The sequence below is a fragment of the Chroicocephalus ridibundus genome, chromosome 20, assembly GCF_963924245.1.
Source record: "Chroicocephalus ridibundus chromosome 20, bChrRid1.1, whole genome shotgun sequence".
Lineage (NCBI taxonomy): Eukaryota > Metazoa > Chordata > Aves > Charadriiformes > Laridae > Chroicocephalus > Chroicocephalus ridibundus.
Window position 1 is genome coordinate 3,950,402 of NC_086303.1, and position 22,039 is coordinate 3,972,440.

The 22,039-nt window shown below is 61.8% G+C and overlaps 1 protein-coding gene across 7 annotated transcripts in view; it reads left to right on the forward strand.

Annotated features, from left to right (window-relative positions):
- FOXP4 (forkhead box P4) overlaps window positions 1–20,995 on the forward strand; it is a 63,689-nt gene extending 42,694 nt beyond the window's left edge. For 4 of the 7 annotated variants that reach the window (XM_063356648.1, XM_063356649.1, XM_063356650.1 and 1 more), the window contains exons 4-17: window positions 312–434; window positions 2,409–2,495; window positions 8,297–8,444; window positions 8,965–9,169; window positions 9,456–9,560; window positions 12,031–12,118; window positions 14,116–14,205; window positions 14,780–14,981; window positions 15,086–15,162; window positions 15,383–15,484; window positions 19,771–19,892; window positions 20,019–20,085; window positions 20,431–20,597; window positions 20,834–20,995. In XM_063356648.1, coding sequence (XP_063212718.1) covers window positions 312–434; window positions 2,409–2,495; window positions 8,297–8,444; window positions 8,965–9,169; window positions 9,456–9,560; window positions 12,031–12,118; window positions 14,116–14,205; window positions 14,780–14,981; window positions 15,086–15,162; window positions 15,383–15,484; window positions 19,771–19,892; window positions 20,019–20,085; window positions 20,431–20,597; window positions 20,834–20,978 — 1,728 coding nt within the window. In that variant the 3' untranslated portion in view covers window positions 20,979–20,995. The remainder of the gene's footprint in view (window positions 1–311; window positions 435–2,408; window positions 2,496–8,296; window positions 8,445–8,964; window positions 9,170–9,455; window positions 9,561–12,030; window positions 12,119–14,115; window positions 14,206–14,779; window positions 14,982–15,085; window positions 15,163–15,382; window positions 15,485–19,770; window positions 19,893–20,018; window positions 20,086–20,430; window positions 20,598–20,833) is intronic. The other 3 variants (XM_063356653.1, XM_063356652.1, XM_063356654.1) reach the window with 3 other exon arrangements.
- Window positions 20,996–22,039: the final 1,044 nt, after the last annotated feature.

The following is a 22,039-nucleotide window of genomic DNA, read 5'->3' on the forward strand; positions in this document are numbered from 1 at the left end:
AAAGAAGACCCTGTGGGCAAAGAGCATCCTGCCCGCAGGGTGCGGGGAGCTCCTGGTTTAGGAAGCTTCATCCCGGTGCCAGCTACACCATGGGGCATCTCGGTGCCATCACCACGTCCCCAGTGGTGGCCTCGGCATGCCAGAAGACTGGTGGCCAACAGCTTCACCAGAAGGTGATGCAGGAATGGGGGCATGGAGGATGCCCCGGGAGAGCTTGGGGGGTGGGAGGCACTTAGAGGCTGTCGGCATTTGGGGAGGGTTTTCCAAGGTTGGAATTGGGAATGGTGGTGACACGTCCTTCCTCTCCGCAGGTCCCCGTGTCCGTGGCCATGATGTCCCCGCAGATGATCACGCCGCAGCAAATGCAGCAGATCCTCTCGCCGCCCCAGCTCCAGGCCCTCCTGCAGCAGCAGCAGGCCATAATGCTGCAACAGGTAACGCGGCTCCTGCGCTGGCTGCGCATCGGCCGGGTCCGGCCAAGCCATTTCCCACCGGTGTCCGGGAATGCTGGAGCTTATTGGGGGCAGGCAGAGGGGTCCTTGCCTCTTTGGTCTCCTGTATTTCCCTGGGGATTCCCAGCATTTCCAGCACCAAGGGGTGAAAAGAGCTGCAGGTGCTAATGGGATGCTGCTGCCCTGGGCCAGGGTCTCAAAGCCCAGAAAGCCCCTGCACAAGAGCTGGTTTGGGGCTACTCAGCTCCTGGGGAGAGCTGGGGTCAGGGTGGGTGCTCTCGGCTCAATGGACCCCCCTTTACCTCCTGCCGGGGCTTTGGGGCAGGTCCCTGGGTCGGGCTCCAGACCTGCGTGCATGGGTTTGTTTCTCACAGCCCCGCACGGCTTTTCCGGAACGCTTAATCAAATGTAAAGTGAACGGAGAGGGAAGAAAAAGGAGGAGAAGAAAAAAAAAAACCAACAAAAAAACCCCAAAAAACCAAACCTCAACTCCGAAACAAAACAGGTCTGCTTGGGTAAACACCTCCCGCCGGCGGGAGGGAGAGAAGGAGAAATCCCACAAGCATCCTCCACACCCTTCCTCCTGCCTCCAGTACCTGTTTACTCCAAACAGGCTGATAAGGATTCAAGGTTGGCCCCAGGGAAAGAACAAAGGGTAAACACTACCCTGGGTGGGTCCTTCTCCGAGCCTCTTTGGAGCCGGATAAAGAAACACGTTTGACTGCAAATTAAACAACCCAGGCCGGAATAGCTCGCATTCTCCACCAGAAGAAAACCAAACATCACACCTCTCACCCCTGACCCAATGTTCCCGCAGCCTCGCTCGACCATGTTGCAGAGACCTGGCTTTGATTGGCTTTCGGGTAAACACCCAGCCTTTCCAAACCTGTTCGCCGACAGAAAAAGCAAAGTTGCTGCTGTCAGCCCTGTCAGCCCCGAGCTGATAAAGGCTTCCCGGCATCCAAAGGGGCATTCCTGAGCCGCCGCCATCGCCCCTGTGCGGGGTACGGGGCTCGCTGACCTCCCCGTGCCTCCAGCCCCCCCCCGCCGGCGCCCAGCAAATCCATCACCAACAGTTTATTTAGGGGCCGGGGTGAGAACTGGTGTCAACGCCAGCAGGTCCCGGCGCTTACTCCAGCAGACTGGGACCCTCTTCGGTGGCTCGTCGTGGGGCCAGGGTCGTTTTCTCCGTTTTACTGGCCCAGAAAAACTCTCTTTTTGGGCAGGGTGCTGCGAGGAGCCAGGTTGCCTGCGCTCTGCCATGGTCCCTGTGAAGGGGGGTGCAGGTCCGAGCCCCCAGCACTCGTGGCTTTGCACTGGCCAGACCAGGAGCCGTGGCCGCTCCCGGCCCCTTCCCAGCCAGCAGCCCCCCAGCTCTTGCAACACTTGCCAGGGTTTTTTGGGGGTCCCACCGTGCCAAAAACGGGGTTTCTCCACTGGTGAAACCTTGGGTTAGATGCCTGGACCCCATTTTTCAAGGGGGTCGCCCAGCTCCTGGTGTATCACATCCCCCATCAAACAGTTTCCCCCCAGGGCAGCTGTAGAATCCCTGGGATGCACAGGAATTACTGAGCCGGGGGGGTTGCGACCCTCCTTCCCGAGGCCCCGCCAGGCGGAGGCTCCCGGAGCAGCCGGTGGCAGAAAGCCAGGGCGGCCGGGCAGTGCTAGACCGGCAGGTTGGGTATTGATGGCGTTGGGGGATTTTACTCGCTGTGGGGATCCAGAGCCCTTAGGAGCCGGTGCCCAAGGTTTCTTCTGCAGCCGTGACTCCTTTGGCGGGTGCTTTTCTTTGGCCGAGAGCCTGCCGTGCTGGCGTGGTGCCGGGAGCTGGCACGGCTGTGGCAAAGCCCGGTGCTGGGCAGGGGCTAGTGCCAGGCAGGGAGACGCGAGCCGGGTGTTTCTGCTGCTAATCCGAGCTGCTCTCTCCCCTCCCGTCCCTGCCTCCTTCCCTCCCAGTTGCAGGAATACTACAAGAAGCAACAGGAGCAGCTTCACCTGCAGCTATTGACGCAGCAGCAAGCCGGAAAGCAGCAACCCAAAGAGGTGAGCTCACGCAGATGGGTTCTGGGCCATCAGATCTGGCTCCAAATGAAAGGGGGACCAGCACAAAACAAGGTGTTTGTGAATCCCGGCACCCACGGCAGCCGGCTGGGAGTCAGCGGGGATGGGACACAGGGGCACCCTTCTCCTGGGGGTTGCTGGGGCGGCTGGTCCGGGTGCTGGGAGTTCCTCCTCCTCCCTATCTGCGATCTGGCATGTGCACCGAGCTGCGTTGTTCTCAGCCGTGTGTCCTTGTCAGCGCATCTAGAAACTATGGGGCGGGTGTGGGGAGCGGTGCAGTCAGCGGGTGTGGGATGGTGGCTCCGGCAGAGCCACCGGACCCTCCCCGGCAGGAGGGGCAGGTCACTGCCCCCCTGGGATAGAGCGAGGGGTCCCCGAATCCCCCTCATGGTGGGGGGCAGAGGGCTCAGCCCTTGCCCCATGGGCTGAGCTCTCGGCGTGGGTCAGGTCGGGTGATTGAGCTGGCACGGCAGCAGCCTGGCAAGGGTGGGATCAAGGTGGGAACCCAAACCAGGGCTTTTCCTGCCAGGAAGGGCGGTTCTGCAAAACCCAAGCGCTGCGTGAAATCCCAGCGATGCCGGCAAAGGGGCTTTTCCAGCGGGAGATGCTCAGGCAGGGGATGCTGTCAGCCCCCCCCACGTCACCGGGTTGGCAGCGGTGGGTCCTTTGCTGGGGAGGCGGTTGCCTGGTGGAGAAGTGTTTACGTGCGTGTGATTGCATCAGTCTTGTACAACTCCCTTTACCCAACAGTTTTTACTGTCCTTTCCCATAGTAACGCGCTCCGAGGCGTTGCGGCTGTATCGGCAATGCTCAGTTTTGGGGATGTGCCGGTCGCAGGGATGCTGGGGGTTGACCCCGACCGGCAGCGGGCAGACAGCACTGCTCACTTCCTTTTCTTTATATATTTTTGCCCCTCTCTTTTCCCAGATTGGTGTGTGTGGTACCCCCTGGGGGGGGGGGGGCGGTATTTTGCGTTGTGGATGCTGCTGTATGTCTGGTATCACCCGCCCTCTGTGTCGGGCATCCTCCCGTGGGCTCCCAGCGCGGAGGGAGGTGGAGCTGAGCCGCGCGGTCCCTGGCCCCGGCCGAGCATCGGTAGCGAGCAGGGGAAGGGGATGCTGGGGCTGGTCATTGCCATCGCCCCTCCTGAAACCCAGCGCACTCATTTCCACTCATCCACTCTCAGCACTTCAAAATTCAGCTTTCTTTTGAGGAAGAAAGCGTTTAAGCCCAGGCTGTGCACTGGGGTGACGGCGGCGGGGGCTCGACGGCAAAGAACTCACTGGCGTTGGGGGGAATAAGGCGGCTTGAGCGGCTCGGGGTCGGACCAGCACCCACTCGAGCCTTCAATAGACTTTGACCCGGGCTTTCATTGCAAGATGTTGGCGTATTTACGCAGCGCGTGCGGGGTCAGGCTTTATCGGAGCCATCTCCAGGAGCTGGAGTAGCTGCTCGCGCTCCAGGAACAGGGGAGGCATAAATCTGAGCTTCCTCAAGGACTTTCCTCTTGGCTGTGGCGATGTTATATTGCAGCAACGAACGGGGATGTAATTAAGCTCTAACAAAGGGCTTGCTTAGCGGGCTCCTGGTTTAAAAAGCGCATGCTAACTTTTAATTAAATGGTACAGAGGAGATGAGAAATTTATCCGCTAAGAAAGTCTGAGTGGTCAGTGGGGGGGCAGAGGCATTAGATGCTGCCAAAGCGGGTGCATGTCCAGCTCCCGGCAGCATCGTCAACCCATGGCCGGGAAAAACCGCGAGAGCGTCCCTGCGAGGGGGTGCCACGGCGTTTCCCCTCCCCAAAACCCCTGGCCAGGCTTTTTGGGGTCGGCTTCACCCTGTGAATTTGGGCAGCTGCTATTAATCAAGCCCGTGTTTTCGGCAGCAGTGCTTGCCTGCTGGGCACGGCGATGCCGTCGCTTCCCCCCGACAGCACGGGGAATAGCTGGCATGTCTGGGATGCCGCCGCAGAGCCGCTCTTGGCCGGCATCGCCTCCTTCACGGAAATCCACGGCGGTATTTAATTACGGCCCCGCTGCAAGGTTTGTAAACCGAGCGCCTTCTGCTTTCCCTCTGCTTGATTTCAAGGACTTGCCTGGGTGTAATTGTAAGGCAGCGGCTCGTCTGCGAGCGCGGAGGGGGATCAGCAGGTGGGAACGGCTTTGTGCCGCCACCGCTGTGCCGGGAGCAGGCAGCAGCGTCTCATGGAGGAGCAGCTCAGATCTCCCCAGGAGGAGCGGCGCGGCTGGAGGTCCCCCGGCGGGCGCGGGGATGGGGAGAGCAGGAAAAGAGGGAGCGCGGAGGATGGAAACGTGTCGGAAGCGCCTGTCGGCAGCATCCTGTCCCAGAGGATGCGGGGTGGGGGGGCGGTGCTCGGCGTCTGCGAGAAGCCGCACCGTGGCGGGGGGGTGCAAGGAAGGGGCGAGCGAGGCGGCTGATCCGTGTATCCATGTGTCCTGCTGGGATGGGGCTGAGCTGCAGCACATCCCACATCCCAGCCTGTTTCAGGTGCAGGGGTGAACCCTCAGCCCCCAGCAGCATCCTGGGGACGGGGGGGAGCCAGGGGCTGCGGTGCAGGGCTGGGACGGCTCCGGCAGCCCCTCGCCCTCGTGCCAAGCGGCAGCAAAGCCAGTGTTTGCCATCCCGCACTTTCCCCCAGCCGCTTTGCCTCTCCAAGCAATCCCGATATCCCCCGGGGATGAAGCCAGAGGGTCTCCGTGTGCCCCCAAAGCTGCCGGTGGGGGTTGTCCCTCTCCCGAGTCCAGTGGGGCAGGGGAGGGGGGCGGCGGTGGGGGCTGCCTGCCGCCTAACCTCAGTGTCAGCTTAATGAACTGCTCCTGTCAGTCCCGCGTGTCACGCCGAAACTCCTCCTGATGTGCTCATAAATCAAAGTGACGGCGGCTCTTACCCCGGTAGCTGCACCCAGTCAGCTGCGTCTAATGTACGCCCAGCGCAGGCGAAGCTCCGGACCCCGAGCCCCCGCGCTGGGATGGGAGACGGGACTGGGGGGGTCACGGGGACCAAATGCAGGATCTGACCCTAAAAGGGAGCCAGCTCCTCCAGCTGGCACCAGTGGGTCCCCTCTGGGAGGGATTCAGTTGGTGTTTGCCGGGCTGGGGGTTGCCGAGGGGAGAGGAGGTGAGCGAAGCTGGTGGGGTGATGGCCGGGGAGAGAGATTTTCAATAAGGTTGGGGCTGAAATTCAGGCTCTCGCCGCCCTGCCTTCTCCAGAGCAGACTCTGGACTCGGAGCCCCCGCGTGCCGTTGGGTAGGTCCGCATGTGGGTGCTCCTCTTCACCCATCGCTCTCGGTGGTTTTGAGCCCGTGCAGTTTGTTGGCTCCGCTGCGCAGCGGTTGCTCTCTAGGGGCTGGCAGATGGGCTTCCCCGGAGAGAAGTGGTCCTTGGTTTGACTCACCCGGGACGGCTGCGTGTCCGCCAGGGACCGGGACTCGTATTCCCGGGGCTGGTCCCTGTCTTCCTGGTCTGGTGGAGCTGGAAGGATGCTCACGTGGATTTGAAGCACATGAAGGTGCTTCCTGGACGGCATCATCCCTGCCAGAACCACGCATGAGTCAGGGTCCTGGGGGCTCGGGGGGGTCTGTCTCTGCCGGCCGTAGCTCCGGGGAGGCCGGGTCGGGAAAGCCCAGCCAGGCTACGAGGCGCAGGCGTTGTGCCCCCGGGATCTTCATGACTTCATCCGCTCCCAATTTCCTCCTGCTCCGTAGCCTGGAAGTGCAGGGAATGAGGTTGTGTTTGTGCGGAGCCCAGGCTTGCCCCAGGGCCGCCGGGGAGGGCTGTGGTGGAGCTCGGAAGAGGAGGAGAAGCCCATCCCATCCCATCCCATCCCATCCCATCCCATCCCATCCCGTCCTGGTTCCAGTTTCTAACCAAGGCGAGGACACGTGTCCATCCCACGTGGTGGCAGAGCTTGGTCGAAGGGGACAGGGACACCATGGAGGACAGCGCTGCCTCTCTTAAGGCCCTCGGGCACGCAGCCTGGTCCTGCCGTTTCTCCTCATCACGGTCCTACAGGGCCACTGACCACTCGGGTCCCGTGGCCTGAAGCCCTGCTGGCTCAGTGGCTGGCTGAGGAGCGAGGGGTTTTCTCTTGGCTGAGCAGAAATGGGGTTGATTTACGCCTTTATCCTCAAGTGTCAGAAGTGCAGGAGCCAGACAAAGCCAGAGGGGATCCGGACCTGACTCCGGGGGGACAATTCTGCTGTGGCCAAGAGGTTGGGGGGGGTTCGCACATCCCTCTGAGGCTGAGAAACCAGGTTTAAACTCTAGACAGGACTCGCAGTCCAGCGTCGCGTTGCAGACCATGGGGATTTTGCAGGGCTGTGCCTGGACCCGTCCTTGCCCTGTTTCACAGCCACGGCCGAGCATCAGCAGCATCTGCAGGGGACGGCCTGTCTCCCGGGGACCCGGGGGGCCGCCTCGGGTGCAGCAGCACGTACTGAACCCGAACTAAGCTGGGAACTGGGTTTGCCTCGGAGGGTTTGTTTGCTGGTCCCTGTTGAGCAGAGAGGGAGATGCAGCCTCGGGGATCATTGAGAGAGCGAGGTGGGGGTGCGCCAGGTCCCTGGGATGCCCCGAACCCCCGCCATGCCCAGACCCATCCAGAAGATTAAAAAAAAAAGGTCATTTCCTATTGCAAAGCTCTTGCGCACATCAGAAAGAACGTGGGCATGAAAATACTCCTTTTTGGCCCAAGCAACGGCCCCCACTCAGGAGCGCAGTGGGATCGGGTGGAAGCACGGGCTTGGCCGGGGTGCTCCGCCGAGGCGGGGGCTTGCTGTGCCGAGGGGGGTCCCGGCACTTTTCCCGGATAACGGAGCTGCCGTGGCGGGGCTGGGCAGCTGCTGGGGCTGGTCGGCACAGCCGGCTCGCGCTGCCTGCCAGCCCGGCTCCTCGCAACCCGCAAACAACGTCTGGGCAAACAGGGGGGTTCAAGGGGTTACGGAGACGCCTGCCCCGCTAATGAGGCCGGGCAGGCCCGGGGCAGCTCCCCTCTCGTGGCCGGCTCGGATTAGCAGCTGCCTGTCCCCGTCCCTAATTGAATTCTCTCCCCTTCAGTTAATTCTCATGGATTTCTTGGTGCCTCCCCGGGGACGCATCCTGCCTAACTAGTTTAGGGCCGGCTACGCCGGTCAGAGCGTGGCCGGCTCCTGGGGACGGGTGGGAGAGTCGCCTACCCGGGGGGTGCTCGTAGCCAGGGTGGGGGCACCGGTGCTGGTGCCCGGGGACTGGGAGCGCTGGGCGCCTGCTCCCCTGCGGGTGGTTGTTTTCTGCCCCCCACGAAGAAGGAGTTCATAATGGTCATTTTTGGTAAATACAGACAGTTTCCTCACTTAAAGGAGGGTGTTAGGGATCTGGGCAGTCTCAGGATGCCTTTCGGGTGCTGGGTGATGCTCGGTGCCCGTGGGAGCTCGCCCTGCGGATGAGCCTCCCCACGTGGGACCCCGTGGCTCGGGTTCACCCATCGTGCAGGCAGAGCTGGGTCCCTGCTCTGAGCGAGCCCCCAGGTCTGCTCTCTCCTTCTCTTTCCAGCGCTTTATTTTTTTCCCTTCCCCTTTCCTTTTTTCCCCCTCCTCTTCCCATAGATCAAAGCCTCCGAGCCGGCACAGCGGCTGGGCAGCAGGACGGAGACACGCGCGGCCGCGGTGCCACCGCCATGGGCTTCCCTCGCCGCCGCCGCCGCCGGGTCTCTGCCTCCCCTGCGAGGCTTCTGCTGCAAGGCTGGAAATAACGCGCTTTGATTTCTCCCTTTTGTCTCCCGGCAGCCGTTAGGGAACAAGCAGCTGGCCTTCCAGCAGCAGCTCCTGCAGATGCAGCAGCTCCAGCAGCAGCACCTGTTAAACCTGCAGCGCCAGGGGCTGGTCAGCCTCCCGCCAGGACAGGGCACCGTGCCCCTCCAGACCCTGCCCCAAGGTAAGGACCCCTGCCCGGGGTCGGGGGGTGCATCGGGGGGATCCCCCACGGCTGCAGCATCTCCCTGCTCCGGGTGAGGGGAGGGGGCTGGAGCATTGATTTTCCAAATGCGTCTCCATCTAAAGTTTGGGGCTGGATTGCACTGATATCTGGAGTAGCCTGGGAGAGTTTGAGCTGGGTTGTGTGCAGGATTGGGCCCCCAGCTGCTTCTTGCATGGAGATGCCAGGGTTGGGGAGAGCTGAGGGTCTCGTCCCCTCTGGGGCTCTCCAGGTGCTGCAGATGGCTTGTTTTGGGGGTTCCCAGTGGGGCCGTGCAGCTTCTCCTCCCCATCTGCCGGCACAGAGGGCTGTGCCCAGCTTCAGGTGACGATTCCCCGGTGCCTGAGCTTCGCGGAGCCGAGCTGCGCCGGCCGGGCAGGGAGGGAGCCACGGGGTCCGGAGCCATCCCTGCTGGCTGGGTGCCAGTGGGTGCTGCTCCTTCTCCCCGCTGACGGCAGGCGCTTTTCTCCCCGCGCCGTAGCTGTGTGCCCCTCGGACCTCCAGCAGCTCTGGAAGGAGGTCACAGCCGCCCAGCCCGTTGAGGACAGCATTAAGCAAGAAGGTCTCGACCTCACCACCAACACCTCCAACTCTACCTCGTTTTCGGCCGCCAAGGTCTCGCCTCCCATTTCCCATCACCCTCTGCCCAATGGACAGAGCACCATGCACACGCCGAGAAGGGACAGGTAGAGCCGGGTCGGGCCCTGGCACTTGGTGTTTTTATCCCGGGAGAGGTGGAAGGGGCTGGGATTTGTCACCCATGGAGCTGGCAGCAGGGTTGGGAGGGCTGGAGGGGTTCTGCCCACCCCATAAACAAGCCCTATCGCTGTTCCGCTGTGCCTGTGGAGGGCAGGGAGCCATCGCTGCGGCGTCTCCCATGGGTCCCTGAGCTGGGGACGGGACTGGCCCCGTGCACGGGAATGCTGGAGCATCACGGCTGCCCATCTGACCGTCCCTTCCCATCTCCTGCAGCTCTTCCCATGAAGAGACCCCCAGCTCCCACCCGCTCTACGGCCACGGAGAGTGCAAGTGGCCTGGCTGCGAAACCCTCTGTGAGGACTTGGGACAGTTTGTCAAGTAAGTGCTCCCCTTTTTTGGGGGAGGTTTTGCCGGAGGAGGGGAGAGCCAGGACAGCATGGGGGGCTGGCGGAGGGGGAGACCCTGGAAATGGGTTCGGACACCCCAAAGTCTGTCTGCCCAGAGCTGGGTGGGGGGGTTTGTCCATGCAAAAGGAGAAAGCACCAGAGATTGCTGCAAGAGGAGAAGAGACCCACTGCAGCGGGCAGGAGGCGAGGGGAGTTTGGGGTCCCCTCCTGGGGGGCGAGAGGAGGGGAGGAAGCAGATGGCGGCGCGGCAGCCCGCTGACACCGCTTGTGGGCTCCGGCGCTGACTGATTAACTCCGCTGTCGAAGAGCCCTCTGCTAGCGTCAGGGTCAAACAAATTGTTTTCACGCTTCGTCAGAGGTTTACTTAATTAGTTCATTTGCAATTAGATCTCTTTGTAGCCGGGATTTTTAGCAAAGACATCAGAAGGAACTGACGGGCTTGCTTGCTCCTTCCTCCCCCGCCTCTCCGGCTGTCTGCTCGATGCGGCGGCCGAGACGCACCGGCGCGTTTCGCTCTCCATCAGCAAGATTTTGGGGATTTTTACAAACCGATCCCATCCGCTGCCACGCACTCGGGGCCAGCTGCGGTGGGAGCATCCCTCAGACCGCACTGGCCTCCTCGTTCCCGGGGAAGGAGCTGGGCAGAGGCCTTGCAGAGGAGGATGAGGGGGTGCGAGGGCAGCCCGGGGAGGCCGGGGGAGCGTTGCCTGGTGGGGACTGAGTGAGTGAGTCAGGCTCCTGCGTTCTCCTTCCTCTGACTCACAGGGTGAACCTAGATAAGGCATCTCCTCCCGCCTCTCCAGGCGTGTTTACATGATGAGCAAGCTCCGGTTTGGAAGCTGGAATTGGGGTTGGCAGGGGATGGCTGGGGCTGGGTTCCAGCTGGGGCTGGAGGATCCCTGTATCCCACCTGCCTGCTCCCCCTAAGCACACCTAGTTCTTCCAGGAGCAACCTTCCCGAGGGGAAGGCAGCCTCCGCGGCAGCACTAGTGAAGTCTTTCTGTCCCCTCTCTGCCAATGTGAGCACGTGTCGGGCTGTGGGACAGATGAAAAACTTCCCGCTCCCAAAGGCTGAGCCCAGCTGCAGCGTGGACCTTCCTTTGAGTTCAGGCACCGGCTTTGAGCCCTCTCGGAGCATCGCCTCCACGGAGCAGCTCGGAAGCCTCAGCGCTGGGCTGCCAAGGGGCCACGCGTGCTTTGAGCAGTGATTTATTGAAGCCTGTGAGGGTCAGTGGGAGACGTCTCCGTTCCTGCTCAGCACAGCCTAGACTCTCCATAGCTTTTTCCCGGGAGAAACGGCCGGTTCCGGCCGTCGGTCCAGCCACAGCCCTGCGGAGCGGGGCTGGGACACCGGCGGAGTTTGCTCGCATACGGCTTGGCAGCTGGTCCCAGTTACCTAACTTGTTTTTGCAAGTTGGGGCTGGAAGTCTCTCACAAACAGCCGGGTGAGACTCCCGCTGTCTTCCACATCTGCACGGAGGGTAGGTGCTCCTCAGGCACCTTTTCCTGGGATGTCCCAGCAGAAATATCTCACTCTTGGTCCTGGAGAGCATTGGCCCACAGCCCTGGGACACCTCTGTGTTTCCCAGCATCGGATGCCACCTTTTGGGGTGTTCCCGGGGTGGCCCTGGTGCAGTTTGCCCCGCTGCCCGGCATCCCCCCTCTGAGCTGTCCCACTCCCCCGGTGAGGACCCCCCTGGGGTTTGCACCCACCCCAGCAAGGATGTGCACTGGCCATGTGGCATCTTCAGGGCTGGGTGCGTCCCCGGGCTGCTGCTTTGCTGGGTCTGGGGACGAGGACCCCCAAAAGGTGATGCTGGGATGTCCCTGGCTCTGCCGCCAATGGTGTCCCCGTCACCCGCTGCTCGCCTCTGCTGGGAGCCCTTCCCCTCCCCGAGAATGAGGGAGGGCGGCGAGGACCGAAGGTCCTTGTGCTTTATAAACATGAAGTGCCTTATAAACACAAGGCAGGAAAGCGGTAGGATGAGGAGCACCCTGGAAATGTCACCTCCTGCCTTCGGGGGTTTCCTTAGAGGGTGTAAGTAAACTTCCATAATACCGCCTTTGTCCTGGAAACCTGCTCCTCAGGTCCTCCTGGGCGCCTCCTGCCAGCAGCCCTTCGCAAGGACTTTCCGTCAACCAGCGGCTGCTCCTAAACACCGCGGGGCTGCCCTGGGCAGGGCTGGTGGCCTATGGCCGCCCTCCAGCCTGTTCTAGGGGAGGAGGAACAGCCCAGTTTGCTTGGCTGCCTTCGTGCCTCAGTTTCCCCTCTGCTCGTCACGCTTTGGGCAGCAGCCCCGGAGCATCCCCAGCACCGGCATCTCCGAGCGTTGCTGCAGCACAGGCAGTTTGCAGGTCGGGGCTGATCCCAGGTGTGGCCCTGGTGGAGGGAGCACATTTTGGGCACGTCCAGGCATCAACCCCCGTGTTCTTCTCCCCAGACACCTCAATACAGAACATGCACTTGACGACCGAAGCACGGCCCAGTGTCGAGTCCAGATGCAAGTGGTACAGCAGCTGGAAATACAGGTGGGTACCGCCCCAGCCTCGGAGGCCGCACGGTTGAAAAACCATCTCCTTCCCAAATCTGCACGTTGTGACTTGGCTGCTCTCTGCAGGGTGGGGGTAGCGAGGTTGGGGGCCACCAGCGAGGTAACTGGCCACCCCAGTGCCACGGGGGGCTCATTTTAAGCATCCTTCCCTCATAGAGGTGCTGCCCCTGGCTGGGCTCAAGACCTCGGAGACCCTCAAACTGGTTGCCCCTTCAATACCAGCATCCCTGCATGATTATGGTGGGGCTGGAGGAAAGGACAAGCCATTTCTCCTGCCCCAAGTGTCCCTGTGGGTACAAGGAGATGTCACACACCGGGAAGGCACGTGGCGCCTGGGGGGGTGCGTGCCCACAGGCGGGACGTGAGCCGTGCCCCAGCCCAGCCATGCCGCCACAGCGAGAGCCACGGGGCTGCTGGGCTCTTTAGAAATCAGGCCACTTATTTTGGTGACTGAGCATGGTCTTCGGAGCCCGACTTTGGGTTGCTATTTTTGGAACGCCTGTTCTTTAAATAGCGCCTTTCCCAGCATCTCCCGACTCCCCGACGTGCCGTGCGTAATTCGGTTAATAGAGAAGGGAGGGGGGAAAATGGGAGGAAACAGAGAGTTTTCATCTTGGGACTTGAAAGCGGTTGAGGAGGAAAGCGGGACAGGGCCGGGGTGTCAGAGGGTCGCTCACCGAGACCCCCCCATGGCGTGACGGTGCCCGGCTGTTGGGCCAGGGTCTGGCAGCAGCTCAGAGGGGTTTGTGCCCATCGCCGTGCGTGGCAGTGGGGATCGTCACCGGGGACACCAGCCGTGATGTGCGGCAGCCTTGGGAGCCTGCGCCCGGAGTTACAATAACGGGGGCTGCAGGGTTGGGGCGGGGGGGCACAGCAAAACCTCCCCGGGAGGGGAGGCTGCCAAGCTGCCCGGGCGAAGCCGAGCGATCGCATCCTGCTCCCCAGCCCTCGCTAAAGCGAGAGGTTGAAAGCAATTACTGGGGCTTAAAGAGGGGAGGGAAAGGAAGGGGGGAAAAAAAAAAAATCTGAAGGGCGAGCAGAAAGCTGCGTGTGCAGAGGAGAACCTGCCACCGGAGCTACCAATTATAAAGTTTTCAGCGCGGAGCTCCCGCTGTGCCGGCGGAGAGCGTCTGCATCACGAGGGGAGACCTGTCAGCTCTAATGAGCACCACGACAGCGCGAAAGCATCCGAGCTGCTCCAAACTTGCAGCAAACTCCGCTCCGGCTCCTGCCTTTAACTCCTTCCTCACCCGGCTCCCGGGTCCGGCGCCTGCCAGGGGAGGGGGCTTGGCTGGCGGAGAGCCGGCAGCACACGGGGATGTGGCCGAGCCCTGAGCTTGAGGGGTCGCGGTGGAAAGGGAAGGTGACGGGAAGAGAGCGGGTGTCAGATCCCATCGCCTCCGCCAGGCTCAAAATCTCTCCTGGTGCCAGAGTGAATATTTCACCCTTCTCCGCACTCCGGGGAGTAAACAGGCAGGAGCGCGCAATTAAAGCGATGTTGTGCGGCCAGATGGATGGACGGACGGACAGAGGGATGGGTGGATGGACAGGGAGCTGCTGGTGAGCGGGAGGCAGCAGAGGCTGGAGGAGGGTGAAGGGGACGGGGACGTCTGGCACCGGGGCACGGGGACTGGAGCGCCCGGGAAGGAGAGCGAGAGCTGGTGGGTGGCCGGGACACTTGAAATGACTGTTTCACCATAGATTTTTCATCTGGCTGCACACGTGGAGCCGGAGCGGTCCCCAGTCCCCCCCGTGATGGGCGCCACAGCCCCCCGCGGAGCCACGGTCCCACTGGGGCTCTCAGGAGGGCTCGGCGTCAGGCAGGAGGCGGCTCCTGTGGGGACACTGGAGGATGCTGTGTGCCCCCAGGCAGGGCTCGGGGCTGGGTGGGCAGCTCCTCCGGGCCATGGGCATCTCCGTGGGTGACTGCCGGCACTGCCTGACCATCTCTCTTCTGCTTCTTGCCTCCCACAGCTGGCAAAGGAGAGCGAGCGTCTCCAAGCAATGATGGCCCATCTTCACATGAGACCTTCAGAGCCAAAGCCTTTCAGCCAACCTGTAAGCGTGCGTGTCCCTTCTGCCCTTGTGCGTCCCTGCAGCCACCCTCTCTCCTCCCCTTTCCCCTCGCTGCTGTCTGACGTCCCCTCCCTGCCCTGCGTAAGGTCACCACGGCCCTGCATGGCCCGGCTGGATGAGATCCCTGGGACAGGCATTCCGTGGCCGCGCTCTGGTGCGCGTAGCCTGGTCCCTTGTGCTGGTGCAAGGGATCAAGCAGGAGTGAAACGCAGCCTGTGTCAGCCTGTTGTGCTGCTCCGTGCTTGCTTGGACATGTAGTGGGTGCATCCCGTCCTGCGGTTGCATCTCATCCCATGGTTACATCCCGTCCCGTGGGTGCATCCTCTGCCATGGTTGCATCCCCATCCCACGGTTGCATCCCCGTGGGATCCAACCATCCCAAGGTTGCATCTTGTCCCTGCCAAGCCCAGCAAGTCTCCCCCCTGCAAGCCCTTCATCACCTGCTTTGCGGCATGACCCGGCTCAGCCCTGCCGAGCTGCCGGTTGTGCCGGGGGCTCTCCCAGCCCATCTTCCCCATGCCGGTGCCCAACCACCCGCCCTCCCTCCCGCCTGTCCCCGCAGCTGAACCTGGTCTCCAGTGCCACCCTCTCCAAGAGCACTTCCGACACGTTCCCCGATGGCTTACCTCATCCCCCCACCTCCGCCACGGCGCCCATCACCCCCCTGCGGCAGGGCCCTTCCGTCATCAGCTCTTCCACTTTACACAACGTGGGGCCCATCCGCAGGAGAAACTCGGAGAAGTTCTGCACCCCAATATCTTCAGGTGAGCTCCGGGATGGGGCTCGGCACCCTCCATTGCACGGTCCTCGAGTCCCAAAACGGGTCCCTTCATCCCCCGCCTCCCCGTTTCTTGTCCCCCCTTTCCAGAACTTGCACAGAATCACGAGTTTTACAAAAACGCGGACGTCCGGCCGCCCTTCACGTATGCCTCACTCATCCGGCAGGTGAGTGACTCCCCGTGCCGCGGGGTTCAGCCCTGCACCCTGGGACCTTCCTGTGGGGCACGGCAAGCAAAGCCATGCTCTTCCCCACTTTCTCAGCCCTGGGGGAGTCCCCGTGCTCTCTGAACCCCCATTTCTCCCCCTCATGCCTCGCCACGGGACGGGCGTCACACCCTGCCGGGGCATCACGAGTGATGCTCTTGTCCCCTTTCTGGTTTCCCAGGCCATCCTGGAGACCCCCGACAGGCAGCTAACCTTGAACGAAATCTATAACTGGTTCACGCGGATGTTTGCCTACTTCCGGAGGAACACGGCCACTTGGAAGGTGAGAGCAGCCCTGCTCGGAGCAGCGGGGCTCACCCCATCCCACTCAGGGCTCGCCCCATCCCACCCGGGGCTACCTGCTGCGGGAGATGCTCCAGCTTATATGGGCACCTGTGGTAAAGGACCAGTTCATTGCACAGCTCTGAGACGGTGCAGGAAGTGATTTTATGGATAAATCCCACATTTTCCCCCCTCCAAAATGCATCCCTGGTCTCTGGGGATGCATCGTCCGCGCCGTAGGATATGGCAAAGTGCCGCGCTGTAGAAAGCGGGGCTTTCTGCGGTGCTGGGGCTGGAGCGGAGCCCCCGCCGCGGCGCCGGGAGAAGGGCAGAGAAAAGAGCCAGACACTCGAAATAGCAAATAAGGTTAATGATAACCCGGGGGCGGGTGGCACGCTGCGAGCGGGAGATGCCGCAGCCGGGCTGCGATACGTGGCGGCTGGGGCTGGGCGGTGGCCGGGGCCGCGGGTACTGCTCCATGGGGACGGAGGGGGGGTGGTGGGGGGACCGGTGGGTGCCCTGTGCCCATCGGCTCCCCCCACGCGGTGCCCGGCGCTGTACAGGCAGGCATTGAAAGATTTTGGCACCGAGGAGCCTTTTTTCACAGGCCTGGGCTTGACGGGTGTGAATTTTGGGGCAACCCATGGGCGCCGGAGCTGTTTCCCCCTCGGTTATATAGAAATCACTAAATCTGAGAGAACTGAGAAAAAGCGTCTCGGAGGAAGAGGGCGGTTGTGAGAAGGAGCAGTTATTGCCCCGAACCAGGATGGATTTATTTATTGTTTCCTGCTGCATGTATTTACTGAGACCGCTTCCTCCTGGCCAGGGCGGCGCGAGGCAAAGTGGCAGAGGGAACCTTAACACTTAAAAAAATAAATTAGAATAAGTGAGATTGCAAGCGAGATGGTGCATTTTGAAAGGGTTAAGGCAGGAATCGGTTATTCTGGAGCCCGGGGCCCCCGTGCGTTGCTGCTGTAAATCAGAGCTGGCCGCAGCAGGGGTTTACTTCTTCGCAGCAGACTTTGGGTGAATAACGGGTGTTTTGGCTCCAGAGCGCTATGGGTGGCCCCCGGCTTCGGCATCGCCCGTCCCGAGCATCCCCGCGGGCTGAGCGGGGAGGATGGTGGCGGGAAGGAGCGGGAAGGAGCAGTCAGAAGTGTCGGGGCCATTTTTGGTTGCTGGCCGTGGCCCTGCGTCAGTCTGGAGTCCCCCTCACGGCACGCGTGCAGCACTGCAAGCCGGCGCCGCACGCCGCGGGGAGCATCGCTGGCCGCCACCGCTGTTCCCGTCAGGCCCGTGGGGACACCCCCGGTTTTGGGGACAGGGTGAGAAGTGATGGGGAGCATCGGTGGGGAGAGCCCGGCGTGGCCATCGCTCTCCCAGAATGGTGTCCCACTGTGGGTCTGTCCGGGTCAGCCTTTTCCCTGCTCCGTGCCTCAGTTTCCCTGTCTGTGGAATGGGATAATGGCAGGTGAAAGTGCTTTTTTCTTTCCCTTTTGCTAGCTGAAAGGAATAAAATTTTGGGGTTTTTTTTCTCTGCGGCTCCCCTGCGCCCCATGTTCCCCCAGGGTTGATGTCCCAGAGAGGGGCAGCCCTTCTCTTTTTGCTGCTCTTTATTTTTTCCTGTTCCACCACCCAAAGGGATGGCAGGGGATTAAAAAGAGCCGGGGGAGGGTAATTCCCTTCCCAGCTTTCAGTGTCCCAAGGTCGGGCTTTTTTTGAAGGAGGGGGATACGCAGGAAAAAATAGTGTATTTCCGCTCTTCGGAAAACCACTGTTTCTGCTGTGGCTTCTCCCTCGTCTCCGGCCTCAGCTGCCCCCGGGATGGGGCTGGAGCTGGCGGGGGCCGAGGTGGGTACCCCATCCCCACGGTGGGGCAGAGCCATGGTGCGGCGTGGGGGCCCACGGGGAGACCCCCGGCACGGCACGGGGAGCGGGGCCGGGGGCGTAAAGCAAACATCATTAGAAAAGGCAAAGATGAGAAGCAAACAGAGCAGCCGAGTCTGGCACTGAACAAATACTCTGTCGAAATACAAAAGCCCCGTTAGGATGAGGAAGGGACAACACCCCCCCCTGCCTCCCCGGGCACAGGGTGGGAGGATTCCCATGCCGGGGGGTCTCGTGTGGCACCTCCTCCGTGTCCTGGGGCCACGACCCTGCCCGACACCCGGGGACGGGGCATCCCAGGCTCTGCCGATGCTGAACCACATCCACCGCCTGCCCGCTGCCAGGATTTATTTTATTTCCATTTTTGCCCTAGCAAACGTGTACCCGCCGGTGCCTGGAAGCAGGGGGGTGTCACCCGGGGCAGGGGACATGGTTGCTGCCGGGCCGGGGCTGCGTTTCCACGTGCAGGAAGGGTTTCGGCTTTGCCACGCTTCTTGCCTTTAATCAGGGCTTTGTTTGGACGCGGAGCCCCCGGCGCACGCAGGAAGGAGGAAGGGGAGCGCGGGGCAGGATCCGGCCCCGGCCAGGGGAGGAATTCCTGTGTTTGCTCAGCAGGGAACAGGGGTTCAAGGGCAGTGTCCCACCCAGCCCCGGCTGGACTTCAGACCCCCAGGTGCGGGCAGGGAGCGGGGTATCTGTGCAGATGCTGCAAGGGCAGAGCCAGGGACTCATCCTGCTCCATTGCTGGCCGGGGACCACAGCGGTGTCTGCGGTTCCGCTTGGATTTCCAGCTCCCCGGGATGGCTGTGTGTCAGTGCTGGGCGCAGCTCGACCCTCCTCTTCGGGTGACGGGGTCTGAGGATGAGGGATGCCTTGTCCCCCGGAGCAGGGCATGTCCCAAATGGAGCATATCCCTTTGGGTGACAGTGGCGATGGCACCGGGCTGGGACCTGGGGACATGGCTCTGCACCGCACCGAGCATCACCCGAGGTTCCCAGTGTGACCCAGTTCCCCCAAACAGCATCGACTGTGCTCAAATCTCCTTCCCCAGGAACAGGCTCCTGACAGCCGCTTGCAAAGTTTCCCCTTCTCCCGGGCTGGCTTTGCCGGACGGCTGGAGGAGCAGGAGCCAGCCTGTCCCCGCTGCCTGCCACCGTGTCACCCGTGTGCCGGTGTGATGGCACGGCCGGGGACGCTGGGGCGGATGGCGGGCAGTGGGCACAGGGCAGTGGCCAGAGGATAGGATGGGAGGGAGGGAGGGAGGGAGGGAGGGAAGGAGGGATGGATGGATGGATGGATGGATGGATGGATGGATGGATGGATGGATGGATGGATGGATGGATGGATAACGAGGGAAGGAGCCCAGCTTTGTTTGTTTTTGTCCTTAAATTAAAAAGAAAAAGGGGCGATGGTGCAATTTGGTGAGTTTCTGGGAACTCTAACACTTTGCAGCGCGGGGGGGGCATCAGTCCTTGTGTCTCCTTTTGCCTTGTTGTGTTGGCCGGCTCCTTTGTTTATACAGCCCCCGTTCGACCTTTTAAATTGCTGTTAATGTTTTAGCGTAACGAATTAGTCTCTCATCACGAATCAGGACTCGAAATAAAAAAAAAAATATATAAAAAAAAAACCCTCCGAGGCCAACTTCCTGAAATTGGGGTCATTCTCATTTGCAAGGCAGAGAATCTGAGAACCTTAATGCAAGGAAATTTATTCAAAGGCAGAGCCCCGGCGTGATTAGGCCCTTTGTAATTATAGCTCGGAGAGATTCCACTCCAGCCTCCTGCCTCCCTCATGGATTAGCAAGTGAGTCGGAAAAATACACAGGATTTAATTAGAGGCAAATTAAAATTGGTAATGAAATAGGGGCAGTAGCAAATGGCAGGGAGTTGGAAGGGGACAAGGGAGCTGGTATCTCTCGGGGCTGCGCTGTCTGCCTACGTGTGTGTCTCTTTATTTTACATTTAGAAATGTAAAGATGGTCGATGTAAAGAAGAAAGGGAGGGAAAGGACCGAAAAGGGAGGGTGGGGGGAAAAGAAAAAGAAGGGAAAAGATTAGCTGGCTTTGCCGAGCGTCGCCGAACGAGCTGCAGCGGAGAGGGCGGCTCGGTTCCAGGCTCCTTGCTGGTGTCACTTGTCCCTTGTCCCGCTCGGTCCCCGTCTTCCTCGGCATCTGGCCAAGGCTGACGGAACAGGGCTGTGTTCCACGTGCGGCTCGGGGGCTCCTGAACCCTCTGGGTGCTGATGGGCTGTGCAGAGCGTTTGGCTGCAGATGACCATGGCTGGGGCAGCCCAGGGCTATGGGGACCCACAGGGGCTGGGGGAGGAGGATGGGAGGAAGAGGAGGGGTCCGGGCAGGGCGAGGGCCGTGTGGCTGAGCTCTCCTGCCCGCTCTGCCCGCAGAACGCCGTCCGCCACAACCTGAGCCTGCACAAGTGCTTCGTGCGCGTGGAGAACGTCAAGGGAGCCGTCTGGACCGTCGACGAGCACGAGTACCAAAAGCGAAGGCCACCAAAGATGACAGGGTGGGTCCTCCTCTCCCGCAGGACACAGCCGGGGAGTCACGATCGCGCCCATCCCCGCTGCCAAACCCCCTGGTCCCGGGGCCGGGAGCGCTCAGCCCTGCATCATTGTGCTTTCTTTTTCTGCAGGAGTCCAACTTTAGTCAAAAACATGATTTCAGGACTCGGTTACGGAGCACTTAATGCAAGTTACCAGGTAAGGAGGTGGTCCCATCCCTGGCGGGGGTCATAGAATCAGAGAATCACAAAACGGTTTGGGTTGGGAGGGACCTGAAAGCCCAGCCAGTGCCACCCCCTGCCCTGGGCAGGGACACCTCCCACCAGCCCAGGTTGCTCCAAGCCCCGTCCAACCTGGCCTTGAACCCCTCCAGGGATGGGGCAGCCACAGCTTCTCTGGGCAACCTGAGACCCCTGAGATCTCACCACCCTCAGAGTGAAAAATTTCTTCCTGGGGCACTAAACCTTCGCTGCTCCACAGCCCAGTTTTCCATCGGGGTCTTGCATCCTCCGCGCCTTGAACGGCGGCCGCTTTCTGTTGCAGGCTGCGCTGGCAGAGAGCAGCTTCCCGCTGCTGAACAGCCCCACCATGATCAACACCAGCTCCGCCGGCGGCATGCTGCACGTGGGCCACGACGATGTCAGCAGCACCGTGGAGCAGGTCAACAGCAACGGCAGCAACAGCCCGCGCCTGTCCCCGCAGCAGTACAGGTCAGCCTGGCCGGGAGCGAGGGGACGAGGGACGGTGCCAGTGGGTGTTGCTGAGCTGCTGGAGGGGTTGGAGCTAAGGGACGTTGGCACATTGGGCACCCGGAGCTGCTCGTTGCCTCCCCTGGTGCTGGTCCCCCCAGGCAGCGTAGGGATGGAGGGGGTTTGGACCGAGAGCTTCATGGGGGTGCATCCAGCGGGAACGGGCTCCCCGGGGCTGAAGGCTTCCCTCCCCGCAGCCATCCAGTGCACGTGAAGGAGGAACCCGCCGAGGCAGAGGACGACAGTAGACCCGTCTCGCTGATGGCCACCACCAACCAGAATGTGACGATTCCAGACGACAGGGACCTGGAGGAGGAGCTGCCGGTGGAAGACTTGTCCTAAGGACCCCTTCCTCCTCCCCACCGAGGGGCAAACCCTTCCCACCTTCCCGGCCGGAGACCGAGTGACGGCTCCCACCTCCCCAAGGTGACCTTCGGCGTTATACCTGTTTCTTAAAGGCACTTCCACAAAGCAAAAGGGTTTCCTTGGTGCAACAACCTGTTGCTGACGGCGCGTATCTCCCGCTCCCCACTGCCCCGCGCCGCGGCCCTGGTGACTGACCGACCCCTGCCGCAGGGGACGTCCCGCGACACGAGAAGCAAAAACCCAAGAGCTGGACTTTTTTCTCCCTTCTTCCCTTGGTTAGTGACTGGTGAACGAGGATGGTAGGTTGTTTCTGTCCGAAATGGTCCCTCCTTCTTTCCCCGTGCATGGTGGGCGCTGGGAAGGCACCTCCATCCCTGCTTCCCCCACGATGCTCGAGCCTCTGCCGGCAACCGCCCCGGGGAGGGAAGGTGATGGCAGGAACCCACCATCATCTCTCCGTCCCCCAGTGGGTTTTGCACTAAGAGGGACCGTGGACCCTCCCCACGCGCTGCCTCCACCCAGCTTTGGGGGAAGAAACAGCAGAAATGGGGGCGAGTCCTCTGCCGTGGTCTGGACGTCGGGCTTGCACCGTTGTCTCGTGGCTGGGGAAGGACGAGGACTGGCGCGTCGGTGGGACTGTGTCCCCTTTGCCTTGTCACCTCTGGCAGGTTGCTAAACCCCCTGGGTTGGCCACCCTCCCCGAGACCCCTGGTTCCCGCTGGTGGCGGGGCTGGTGGCACCCAGCAGCGATGACCGTCCCCAGCCAACTGCCAGCGCCGGGCAGCGAGGACACGGCTCCCCGCTTCCTTCTCCACGTTGGCTGCAGCGGGTGACACCTCTCCCAGCCCATGCCGGGTGGCCAGTGGCCCAACTTCAGCTCCAGGGAAAGGCTCCTGGTCCCCTGCGCCCCCGATTCCCCCTCTGAAGCCGGGGGAGCGTCTCTGAGGACGGGCAATGGCGCAGGGAGGCAGCACCCACCACCACCAAGCCTCCTCCGGGGGGTACCGGGCGGTGGGCCACTGCTGGCCATCCTGCTG